Below are 12,567 nucleotides of genomic sequence, written 5' to 3'. Positions count from 1 at the left end.
ATCCTCAGGTGAAGATTTAAAAAAAAAAAAAAAGAATATATAGCAATTGTGTGGGGTTTTTTTTAATAACATCTGTACTGAGATATAATTCATAGAGCTTTGCAACCATTTACCCATTATCTAATATTAGAGTACTTTCATCACCCCAAAATAAACCCCATACATTCCTACTACAGTGACTCCCCAACCCTCCTTACCCCGGTCCCTGGCAACCACTAATCTACTTCCTGTCTCCATGGATTTGCTTCTTCTGAACATGTCATATAAATGGAATCATACAATATGTGTCCTTTTGTCTGGCTTCTTTCCCTGAACATAATGTTTTCAAGTTTTATTATGTTATAGCATTTATCAGTACTCCTTTTTATTGTCAATTAATATTCCATTGTATAGATATACCTACCACTTTTTTGCTTGTTCATCAGTTGATGAACATTGGGTTTTTTTCCACATTTTGACTATTATAAATAGTACTGCTGTGAACATTTGTGTACTGCAAGTTTTTGTGTGGACATATTGTTTCTCTCAGATATATAACTGGACGTGAGATTGTGGGTCATATGTCATATGGTAACTCTGTGTTTAATATTTTGAGGAACTGCCAAACCGTTTCCCACAGCAGCTGCACCATTTTTTTAAAAATATATTTTATTGATCTTTTACAGAGAGGAAGGGAGAGGGATAGAGAGTTAGAAACATTGATGAGAGAGAAACATCGATCAGCCGCCCCCGGCACACTCCCCACCAGGTATGTGCCTGCATCCAAGGTACATGCCCTTGGCAATGGAAGAACCTGGGACCCTTGAGTCCGCAGGCCGATGCTCCATCCACTGAGCCAAACCGGTTAGGGCATGCACCATTTTTTTTAAAAAGTGTTGTTTTTTTTAATCCTCACCCAAGGATATTTTTCCATTGATTTTTAGAGAGAGAGGGAAAGACAGAGAGAAATATCGATGTGAGAGAAACAGGTTTTTACTGATTTCAGGAGAGGGAGATAGAAACATCGATCAGTTGCCTCCTGCATGCCCCCTGCTGGGGATCGAGTCAGAAACCTGACATGTGCCCTGACCAGAACTGGTGACTTCTCTGCACAAGACGATGCTCAACCAACTGAGCCACACCGGCCAAGGCAGACCCCACTGTCTTGTTTGTGCATCAGGGTTAGCCTTTGATGTCCACAGAAATACAAGAGTTTGGCTGTTTCAAAACTCATTTACTATGGGAGATAAAAAACACAAAGATGAAGGCCTGAGGAGGGAGACCAGAGGAGGCTATAGGCTTTGAGTGAAACTCAAGAGGTTTCTGCATTTCTATGGGTAGAAGAACTGAACAATAAAATCTCAGTCTGCCAGCCCACCTTTGGGCTAGGAAAGGGGATGGAGGGAACACTGGGAAATACAGCAGTGGCTGCCTTTGCTGATTTTATTGGAAAGTAGCATTTCACCCAAAGAATTAAAACAATGAATTAACTTTATTTTTATTTTTTTTTTTTATTTTTTTTTTTTGTGGGTTTCTGGATCTTTTATTAACTTTATTTTTAAATACAAGCTATATCTTTACTAGTAATTTCTGAGATCCCTCATCTCCTTCAGATCATTCATGTTTTTATGTGGTTATAGTGAACATTCTACTTCATATGCCCTTTTTTAGAATAGGCTTTTGAGTTTTAGTTTGCATAGTTGATTTTTATATTACATATTATTTATTAATAGTCTAAAGTTTTCCTAGATGTCCCCCAGGTTTGGGATATCCGGGTTGTTCCAAGGCTTTACCATTAAAGATAACTTACCTATAAACATCTTATTGGGCTGTTTATTCTCTCTCTGAGCCTGTTTCTTCATCTGTAAAATGGAGATATTTGTATCTGTCACTTGGGACTGTTGTGAGATTCAAGTCAAAGTATAATAATGCTATGAAAGCATTTTATAAACTAGAGTGTACTAGGAAGAGGTATTATTTTTGTTTTTGTTCAAGTGATTTCCTTTCTTTTTTGGATTGTTTTCTTGGGTTATAGTCCCTGAAATGGGCTCACTGGTTCCAAAGAGTATGACTCATGATAATATGTTGATTCAAAATGAAATCATTCAGAAAATATTATATGTTCTCTGTATGTCCAGCTCTATTCTAGGCATAAGGACTGCAGCAATAAACACAATAAAAGGAAACCTTGTCCTCTTGTTGGCCTGGTTTGACTTTTATTATATAATTAGTACATAATTATAAAAAAATTTAATTCCTAAATGCCAGACAGAAGAACAGGACTATTCTGTAATAACATTTCTATCATTCTGAAGTGAAATGAGAAAAATAAGGGCAATTTACAGTAGGGTTATTTTTTGTTTGTATTTTTTAAAAAAATTTTAATTGATTTTCAGAGAGAGAGGGAGAGGGAGAGACTGAGAAACATTGATCAGATGTTTCGCTTATTTATACACTCATTGGTTGACTGTTATATGTGCCCTGACCAAGGATCAAGCTCACAACCTTGGTGTGTTGGGACAATGCTGTAACCAACCGAGCCACCTGGCCAGGGTTAGGGAAGTTTTTCATGAAGACTTGTTTATCATACACCTTAAAGAAAGGACATAGATGGGATTGTATCATACATACTTTATGTTAAACTGTTTCTTTGCCGAAACCGGTTTGGCTCAGTGGATAGAGTGTCGGCCTGCGGACTGGAGGGTCCCAGGTTCGATTCCGGTCAAGGGCATGTGCCTTGGTTGCGGGCACGTCCCCAGTGGGAGATGTGCGGGAGGCGGCTGATCGGTGTTTCTCTCTCATCGATGTTTCTGGCTCTCTGTCTCTCTCCCTTCCTCTCTGTAAAAAATCAATAAAATATATTTAAAAAAAAAACTGTTTCTTTTACGAAACAATGGTGTTACTGTAAAAAAATCAATAAAATATATTTAAAAAAAAACAAAAAAACTGTTTCTTTTATGAAACAATGGTGTTCATAGATGTTAGAGGGGGTTTTAAAAGTGTTTATATTTTTAATATCCCTATTATCAGTTAAGATAAGATAGTTTTTGTTAGGTCGGAAGGGGGTCCAGGAGCTGATGCATGCCTCCGCCAGGCAGATGGTGACGCAGATACTGGGCCCTTCCTAGAATCCGTAACAGGCCAGTGCACCAGGTAAACGGTGACGCAGATACCGGTCCCGCCCTGGAATTCCTAACAGGTCAGCTACCAGGCAGATGACGACACCTGGAAACCGTGACGACCCCCGCGGCGGGAACTCCCACAGCTCATGCTCCCCCGCCCTCACTGAACAGCTGTATAAAAAAAGCGCCCTCCTCCCTGTTGGTGTGGATCCACGTGCCCGGTCTTTGGGGTTCGTGGGTTGCCTGGGGACGCAGAATAAAACCTCTCCTTCCTTCCTTTTCTGATCAACTCTCTTTATTTCCTACGCCGCCTCCTGAGCCAGCTAACCTAACAGTTTTCCCAGTTTGGAGGGATATATACTAGTACATGAAATCATAACGCATGGGAACCACTGATTTTTAAAAAAATACATTTTTATTGATTTCAGAGAGGGAGAGAGAGAATCATTGATCGGCTGCCTCCTGCATGCCCTCCACTGGGGATCAAGCCCGCAACCCAGGCATGTGCCCTTGACCAGAATCGAACCCGGGACTCTTCAGTCTGCAGGCCAATGCTCTATCCACTGAGCCAAACCAGCGAGGGCAGAACCACTGATTTTTAATTTAACTTTGTATTATCCATTAGTTTACAATGTGCTTTTATGTAGCTTAATTGAATTCTCCACTACAATAACCACAAAAGAGGGGAGTAGAATTGGGGGCAGGGAAGACCTCAGACTACAAGGCAGATCTCACAGTCTCAGCCAACCCAATGGGAAACTCTGAAGCAAAGATTGCCTGGCGTCCTTGTTGGACAGAAATTGCTAGGCCCTATACCTCTGAGCTTCGTCATTAGCTGGGGGCTGCCAGGGAAGAGTAGGGCTGAGGTGGGTCCTGGAGGTGCTGTCAGCTAGCCTTATGCTTTGCAGCTGAATGGCATGCTAATTCTTGAAGAAAAATCTGAGCAGGCACCTCCATGGCTGCCCCAGTATCCTTTCCCTTATTTTTCAGATGAGGAGGCCAAGATAAACTCAGTGAATAATAGGCAGGTAGGCGGTGAAGCCAGGGCTTTGACCGCCCCTCCCCCTTCTGACCATTGTACTGTTCTTTCTGTTACACCAAGAAACATTTAAGAGTTTTTCCTGGGTCAGGGCACATACAAGAAACAACCAATGAATGCATAAGTAGGTGGAACAACAAATCAAAAAAGGAATGGCATTTGAGTTGGATCTTGAAGGTCAGATAGGCTTAGAACTTTTGGAGTTAAGGGAGGAAGGAGGACATTACAGAAGGAGGGAATAAACTGAGCAAAGATATAGAGCGTGGGAGGCTCTGTGTCTTGGAATATGTACCTTTATGTTCCTGGGGAGTGAGGAGTAGATAGTCAGAAGAGGCAATCAAGCATGGATCTAAGAAGTGGGGGGTTGGATGGGTATGTGTGATGTAGATATAAGACATAATCAGTGGTCTAGGAGAGGAATTGGCCAGACAGAGTAGGTGAGTAGCTTCTGCTTAGCTGCATGAAAGAGAGTAAACTGTAAGTTTTCCATCCCTGGCTGCTTTTTTAATAGTGTTTTCAGCAGGGAGGGCTGAAACTCCTGTGGGAGTTCTTTTATTCCGATTCTAATGAATAAGCACAAGACTGCCAGCTTGCCTCTTGACCCCTGGCCTGGAAGCTTTACAATAGGTCACCTGACCCATCTATTCCTCTGCTTTTCCTGTTGCTCTCTGGTTTTGTCAGAACTGCAGGGGATCCTGGCAGGTGTGGCTCAGTGATTAAGCAATGAACCAGGAGGTTTCGGTTTGATTCCAGGTCAGGGCTCCATCCCCAGTTGGGGGGCGGGGGGTGCAGGAGGCAGCCGATCAATGATTCTCTCTCATCAGTGATGTTTCTATCCCTCTCCCCCTTCCTCTCTGAAATCAATAAAAATATATATTTTTTAAAAACTGCAGGGGATTACAACCTGAAATCCTGGGTCTCTTACAGAACCTCTTCCCTTCTCACATCTGCAAGGATGGCTCCTTCCCTATCTGTTTTCCTCTCCCCCTTTTCTTTTGGTCGCCAGCTAACAGTAGCTGGGGCCAGTTTTACAAATATCTAATCTGTACTTAGGATTGGTCCACAGCGGAGGAGGCAGCATATAGCGGGAGGGAAGCTGTGTCTTATTTTGAGGCGGGTGTGCTGACTCAGCATATTTATAACCAGCTCTGCTGTTTGTTTTTGTCAGCTTCCTAGGATGCCACTTGGAAAGACAGGGAAGCCCTTCAATGTGTGTGTGTGTGTGTGTGTGTGTGTGTGTGTGAGAGAGAGAGAGAGAGAGAGAGAGAAAGAATATGTACCAGTGGTCTGTCTGAAAAAGCTGGACGTGTCTTTGAGGAGAGTCAGAGATTGCCCAGGTCCCAGGGCCTGCAGATCCCATGAGAAAGGGCAGCGAGGGGAAGTCTCCCTTCAGTCTTTCTGGTCTTTCACTGAGTGTTTTACTGGTTCGCTCTTGCTGGCTGAACAGTCAGAAAGTAGGTTAGTACTAGGTAGGGGTAGAGGGCCAGCAGGCAGCTGGAACAGTAGACCAGTTACACAGAATCTGGGCGATAACATCGGGCATTGAGCCATAGTCCTTTGGACACTGCCCATGTCCTGGGGGGGAACTGGGTATGGAACGGAGAGTGGTCTTTGTAGAGGAAGCTGCCACGGCTAAGAGCAGCATGGCGGATTGTGCCAAAGGGACATAATTGATGGGTATTTCCCACTTTCCACAGAAGCCGGTAGTGAATGTAATGTGTTTGTGTGTGTCTGCATTATTAGTGTCGGGTTCTAAAACATCCAGGGTTCTGGACCTGTGCTTACTTGATTATCTGAGGAGAGTTTAGGGATCTTAATTTTTAAAAAGTGGCATGCTTCAGAAAAGGAAGCTGGTTCTCCTGGGACAGTGACAGGACACGTCACCAGTCCCTGTTTGCTTCTTTTCCTCAGCGATCCGTTATCAGTGGTTCTCAACCTTCTGGCCCTTTGAATACAGTTCCTCATGTTGTGACCCAACCATAAAATTATTTTCGTTGCTACTTCATAACTGTAATGTTGCTACTGTTATGAATCGTAATGTAAATATCTGATATGCAGGATGGTCTTAGGCGACCCCTGTGAAAGGGTTGTTCGACCGCCAAAGGGGTCGCGACCCACAGGTTGAGAACCGCTGCGTTAGATGGTGGCTCCTACGAAGATTACCACAACTTAAGAGTAAATTTGGGGAGGAGAGTGAAGGAGCTTCATTTTTGCATTCTAGTGCCTCTAAATCAGATCCTAAGTGGGGTCACTGTGTGGCACGATTGGATTCTCTTCATTCTTGTGGTTTATAAGAGCTGTAACAGTGGAGGTGGAAGGGGACTGGGTCTGGCAATATAAGGGAGATGGAAGTTCATTCCCCGCTTCCTCCAAAAGGCTGCAGAGCTCTCAGGGTGAAAGTCTCCGAATTGGTGCCTTTCTCTAACCAACCTTTCTTTCTACTCGGTTACCTTGACTTTGAAACATACTGTTTCTATCATTTCAGATACAAGTGAGAGCCTGGGGCAGGTGCTTAATTCTTAGGCTTGGAGCCTCTTGGGTCTTGATCAGATAGAAACCTTAACTAAAAGCTTTCCCTGGGACTGGGAATAGCACTTTGGGTTCTGACAAAAGTGGAGCATTTGAGCTCCAGCCGGTTTGACTCAGTGGATAGAGCGTTGGTCTGCGGACTGAAGGGTCGTCCCAGGTTTGATTCCGGTCAAGGGCACATATCCAGGTTGTGGGCTTGATCCCCAGTAGGGGGAATGCGGGGGGCAACCGCACATATCCAGGTTGTGGGCTTGATCCCCAGTAGGGGTCGTGCGGGGGGCAGCCGATCAGTGATTCTCTCCCATCATTGATGTTTCTATCTCTCCCTCTTCTTTCGTCTCTCTGAAATCCATCTCCCATCATTGATGTTTCTATCTCTCCCTCTTCTTTTGTCTCTCTGAAATCCATAAAAAATATATATATATTTTTAAAGTGGAGCATTTGAAGATTTAGTTCAGAACACTCTGCTCATCAGGGCCCTGCCCTGTTCCCCTCTCCCTTTCATGGAGAGGATCCTATAATCGTTACCTTTCCCTGTCTCTGCAGGACTCATCATTTTTATCTCCCCGGTCTCCACCTGCCTAACATCTCTGTTGGCTGCTCCACTGATGCACGATGAACTGCGAACTTCTAGCCACATGTAGTGCCCTTGGGTACTTGGAGGGAGACACTTACCACAAGGAACCAGATTGCTTAGGTGAGTACCTTTTTGAGGAAACAGGTAAAAAAAAATTTGCTTGCGTTGAGTTCTGTTGACTTTCTCAGGCCATGTGTATAAAAAGCACTCGGGCCTGGGCGGAGCTTCTTCCAGGGGTCCATGTAAGTGTTTGTTCTGTCCCTGAAGAGAGTGTGAAGGATTTGATCCGCTACTTGAGGCATGAGGACGAGACTCGAGATGTGCGGCAGCAGCTGGGGGCCGCCCAGATCCTGCAGAGTGACCTTCTGCCCATCCTCACCCAACACCGCCAGGACAAGGCGCTCTTTGATGCCGTTATCAGGTTGTTGCACCCCAAGCTCTTTAACTTGCGCCATGTGCCAGCACTTGATGTTTGATCTGATGGATTTTGGTGTTTGTGCCTGGCGAGGAAACTTAACAACTTCTGCCTCCTTCGTTGTTTCCCTAGGCTGATGGTGAACTTGACACAGCCAGCCTTGCTCTGTTTTGGCAGTGTGCCCAAGGAGCCCAGCTTCCGGCACCATTATCTGCAGGTGCTGGCTTACTTACAGGCCTACAAAGAGGTGAGGTTCTCCTTTAGAGTCCCTGCAGCAGAATTGGGGGGACAGTGGGGAAGGAGAGGGTGGGAGCTACTTAAGGTCCATTCCTCTATTTTGTAGGCCTTTGCCAGTGAGAAGGCTTTTGGGGTCCTCAGTGAAACCTTGTATGAGCTGCTACAGCTGGTGAGTGAGTCTCCGCCTTCCAAGATCCCAAGGACAGTTAGCACCTTGCTCCTCCTTTGGGTAGAGCGCCAGTTGGGGCATTGTCGGGACATGCTGAGTTTAGAGACATGGTCCCAGTCTTGTGAATACATAGTCCAGTCCATTGTCTCTGGCTACCTCAGGGCTGATTGAAGTTTTTCTTTCCTTTTTTCCCCCCCAAATACAAGTGAAAGTTTATTTAGAAAGTCACAAAGGTAGAAAGAGTGAGCCAGCTGGGCTGCATGGGCTCAGAAAGTAAGTTACAGAGGCAAGAGAAGGGCCCTTGGAACTTAGGAGAGAGAGAGAAAGCAAAGGTAGGCACCTGGAGGGAAGAAGCGGGGGAAGGTGCTGTGCTCCAGATAGAGAGAGTGCGTGCTTGCCCCGGGGAATGTCGTGGGAGGGGAAAGATGCAGGTATACTCGCAGTGGTTCTCAACCTTCCTAAGGCCGCGACCCTTTAATACAGTTCCTCATGTTGTGGTGACCCCCAACCATAACATTATTTTCGTTGCTACTTCATAACTAATTTTGCTACTGTTACAAATCGTAATGTAAATATCTGATATGCTGTATGTGTTTTCCGATGGTCGCGACCCACAGGTTGAGAACCGCTGCTCTAGAGAGGGTGAGCTCTTTTCTTTCCTTTTAGTACTGATCCTCCTCCGTGCCTCGGTCCCCCCGCCAGGGTAGATGTTGCCTGCCTTCCGCAGAGGTCTCTTCCTCTAACTCTCCTTCTGACTAGGGCTGGGAGGAACGGCAGGAGGAAGACAACTTGCTGATTGAGCGGATCCTGCTGCTGGTCAGAAATATTCTCCACATCCCAGCCGACCCGGATCAGGAAAAGGTGAGAAAGGGTCTTGGGTTGTCTGAGTTCTTGTGTTTGGTTGGGTTGAGCTGCCCTTTTCTGTTTTGTTTTGTGTGTTTGTTTTTCTGTCTCCTGACAAATCTCGGGGGAACCTTGGTCAAAGAATGAGTTGGAGAACCTCAAGGCAGGGCCGTGGAACCCACTGGCCTCCCTCTCTCTCCTCACCCCTCACTGCTCAGAGGATCGATGATGACGCCAGCGTCCATGACCAGCTGCTCTGGGCAACTCATCTCAGTGGCCTGGACGACCTGCTCCTCTTCCTGGCCAGCTCGCCCACTGAGCAGCAGTGGAGCCTACACGTGCTAGAGATCATCTCCCTTATGTTTCGTGACCAGGTGAGACCCTGGCCTGTTGCCCCAGTCCCTTTGCCCATGTACTCTTCTGCGATGCGGCCAGAATTGCTCTTATAATAATGGCTGAATTCTCCGGGGGAAGGTGGTGACACATAGAATAGCCATGTCTTGAGTATGGGGTTCCATCAACAATCCTATTTTGTTCATTCTTTCTGCCACCAGTAGGAGTGGACTCAGAATAAGGAATGACCATCCCTCTGACTCTTCCCTCCTTGTTCCAAATGTAGAACCCTGAGCAGCTAGCAGGAGTAGGACAGGGACGCTTAGCTCAGGAGCGGAGCACCGATGTGGCAGAGCTGGAGGTGTTGCGCCAGCGAGAGCTGGCAGAAAAGAAGACTCGAGCCCTTCAGCGTGGCAACAGGTGGGTGTTGGGGAGCTGCTCTCGCCATGTGCCCACTCCTTCACGGGAGTGCTGAGGGCCTGAGCCAACTTCTCAGACAGTGGTGGCCAGATAACATTTTGCAGTTACAACACGCCCTGATGTGCTGATGAAAGAGAAATGGGGATAAAACTTCCAGAGAATTGAGGAATCACCCTGAATGTTTTTGTTTTTACTGCAGGCATTCTCGATTTGGGGGCTCCTACATTGTCCAGGGGTTGAAATCCATTGGCGAGAGGGACCTCATCTTTCACAAAGGTCTCCACAATGTGAGTATGCTCCCATCAGGGGTGGGGGCTCCATGGTGTGGAGTTGGGGAGCCTAAGGAGGGTCAGCGTCTCTGGAGGTAAAGATTCTCCGTTAGGAGAAACAGAGCCTCTGGCATCATTGTCTTTACCTCTGTCTTCACTTTGGCCCAGTGGGAGAGGACTTCCTAAGAGTTTCTTTTGAGAAAACTGCAGAACCAGGGATGTGGGAAGAGCTGCAAGCAGAGGGTGGTGGTTAGGAATAATTCTAATCCCCAACCCATACCCCTAGCTCCGAAACTACAGTTCCGATTTGGGAAAGCAGCCCCGAAGGGTGCCTAAACGTCGCCAGGCTGCCCGGGAGCTGTCCATTCAGCGCCGCTCTGCCCTCAACGTGAGACTCTTCCTCAGAGACTTCTGCTCTGAGTTCCTGGAGAACTGTTACAACCGGCTCATGGGCCTGGTGAAGGTGAGAGCCTAGGAAGGATGGAGTGGAGAGGTCACGGGGGTCGTGGTGGGCACGAAGGGCACCTGGGAGGAGCCTATGGGAAGCTGACCCTGGAGTGTGGACTAGGAGGTGGGAAGGGTATAGGATGCTCCTAAGAAATGGTGGTAATGTCAAAAGAGGAGCAAATTAAAAGTCTCTCAAGAAATCACTCCAGATGAAGGGGAAAGGAATGTGGAGATACTGGGGAGGAGGAGAGAGGCTTGGAAATTGTGGGTCCTAGAAGAGTGTTATGGACGTGTCCAGGGTCCCTCCCATTATCACAGGACAGGAGGAAATTGGAAGCCCCGAGGTCATGGAATGGTCTTTTTTCCCCCTGGACGTTAGGATAACCTGCTTCGGGAGAAAGCTCAGCAGCACGACGAGACCTATTACATGTGGGCCTTGGCTTTCTTCATGGCCTTCAACCGGGCTGCCTCCTTCAAGCCAGGCCTGGTCTCCGAGACCCTCAGTGTCCGTACCTTCCACTTCATTGAGCAGAACCTCACCAACTACTATGAGATGATGCTGACTGACCGCAAGGAAGCTGCCTCCTGGGCACGCCGGTGAGTGGGGTGAGGATTGGAGTCAGCTGGACACATTGGCCAGGCCAGGAACCTGAACACCTGAACTCTGGATGGTACTTCCTTTTGCGTTTTAGGGTTAAGGTGGTCAGGCTGGGGGGCAAGGACTGGCTGGCCCATTCTGGTTTTGATGACATTATTTTGGGGGGGAGTGGTACTGTTACCATGAGCCTATGTCCTAAGTTGTCCTCCTCTCTCCCTCAACTCCCAGGATGCACCTGGCTCTGAAGGCCTATCAGGAGCTTCTGGCCACAGTAAATGAGATGGACGTGTCGCCAGAGGAGGCTGTGAGGGAGAGCAGCCGCATCATCAAAAGTGAGGCCCTGGCTTGGTCTCCGATCCTGGCCTTCCCCATTTCTTGACCAGCATTTTACTCTTCCTGGTCCCAGCTTCACCCATCTCCTTTTCCTAAACTTTCCAGTCCAGTCCTTCCAATCCTTTTTCTACCCCGTTTCTAGACAACATTTTCTATGTTATGGAGTATCGAGAACTGTTCCTGGCACTCTTTCGAAAGTTCGATGAGCGATGCCAGCCCCGCTCTTTCCTTATCGACCTGGTGGAAACCACCCATCTCTTCCTCAAGATGTTGGAGCGGTTTTGTCGGAGCCGAGGGAACCTGGTGGTGCAGGTACTGGGCAGTCCCCGGGTGGAAAGAGATGGGAGGGAAAGGGGAGGACAGGCCTTCTTTCTCCTCCTCACGTTTTCTGTAGCTTCAGCTGGCCTGTTAAAACCACTCTGAACTAAGAGGGCAAGAGATTTGTTGAAGAGACTCGATAGTGGAGTCGACTGTCGTTTCCTTTTTTTATTCGATCAATCCCTGATGGACCATAAATATCTTAATTCATTCATGGAACATTTCTTGAACACTTACTAGGTGCTAATAAGCACAGAAACCCTAGGGGTTCATAATATTAGAGTTTAGTGATTGTGCTGCGATATTTTCTGGTTATACTTCTGAAGCACTGTCGTGAGATGGAAAGAGCCTTAAATTGAGTCAGAAGGTCTGGGATCTCCTCCTGTATTAGTTACTGTTAGAATAACTCCAGCTGCTCGTGTCAGTCTCCATAGTCCTAAAGTTGGTTGTAAGATTACCCATGAGCCTGAAGTGACATGTAAATGAAAAGTCTGGCACAAGAAGAAAACCTCAAGAAATTTGTATCCCATAGACGTTCGGGGTCTCTGCTTTGTAAAAGTTTTCCTGTAATTCTATCTGCTAAAGCTTAAAGTTCAGTCAGAACTGGACTTGAAAGGGGCAGTAATATCAATGAGACTTTCCTAGAAGATATTTTAAAACTCAGGATTCTATTGTATTATCAGCAGTAATCAGTGATATCCTTTATTGGGTGTTTACTGTATGTCAGACGTTGTGCTAGTTTTCTTGTAATCCTCACACCAGTACTAGGGCACATGCACAAAGTGGTTAAAAACTTGTTCAAAGTTAACGAGTAAATGGCCAAGTGTCAGTCCTTAACTCCAGAGATGCTGGATTCCACAGCTCAAGCTCTTAACCTTTGCTGTGTTTGACTTTAAGTTCCTTGAATAGGGTCTGAACCTTAAGGACTCCGTAGTTCAT

The 12,567-nt window shown here is 46.4% G+C and overlaps 1 protein-coding gene across 1 annotated transcript in view; it reads left to right on the top strand.

Moving 5' to 3' along the window:
- The window catches only part of TIMELESS (timeless circadian clock), a 32,254-nt gene that overhangs the window by 9,967 nt on the left and 9,720 nt on the right, over positions 1-12,567 (top strand). Inside the window, exons 2-13 of the mRNA XM_014548148.1 lie at positions 7,216-7,366; positions 7,514-7,667; positions 7,794-7,908; positions 8,005-8,067; positions 8,827-8,928; positions 9,129-9,284; positions 9,530-9,663; positions 9,863-9,950; positions 10,219-10,395; positions 10,759-10,976; positions 11,206-11,309; positions 11,453-11,622. Coding sequence (XP_014403634.1) covers positions 7,285-7,366; positions 7,514-7,667; positions 7,794-7,908; positions 8,005-8,067; positions 8,827-8,928; positions 9,129-9,284; positions 9,530-9,663; positions 9,863-9,950; positions 10,219-10,395; positions 10,759-10,976; positions 11,206-11,309; positions 11,453-11,622 — 1,563 coding nt within the window. The 5' untranslated portion in view covers positions 7,216-7,284. The remainder of the gene's footprint in view (positions 1-7,215; positions 7,367-7,513; positions 7,668-7,793; positions 7,909-8,004; positions 8,068-8,826; positions 8,929-9,128; positions 9,285-9,529; positions 9,664-9,862; positions 9,951-10,218; positions 10,396-10,758; positions 10,977-11,205; positions 11,310-11,452; positions 11,623-12,567) is intronic.

The sequence above is a fragment of the Myotis brandtii genome, unplaced genomic scaffold (assembly GCF_000412655.1).
Source record: "Myotis brandtii unplaced genomic scaffold, ASM41265v1 scaffold496, whole genome shotgun sequence".
Lineage (NCBI taxonomy): Eukaryota > Metazoa > Chordata > Mammalia > Chiroptera > Vespertilionidae > Myotis > Myotis brandtii.
This window is presented reverse-complemented; position numbering and strand designations above follow the sequence as displayed.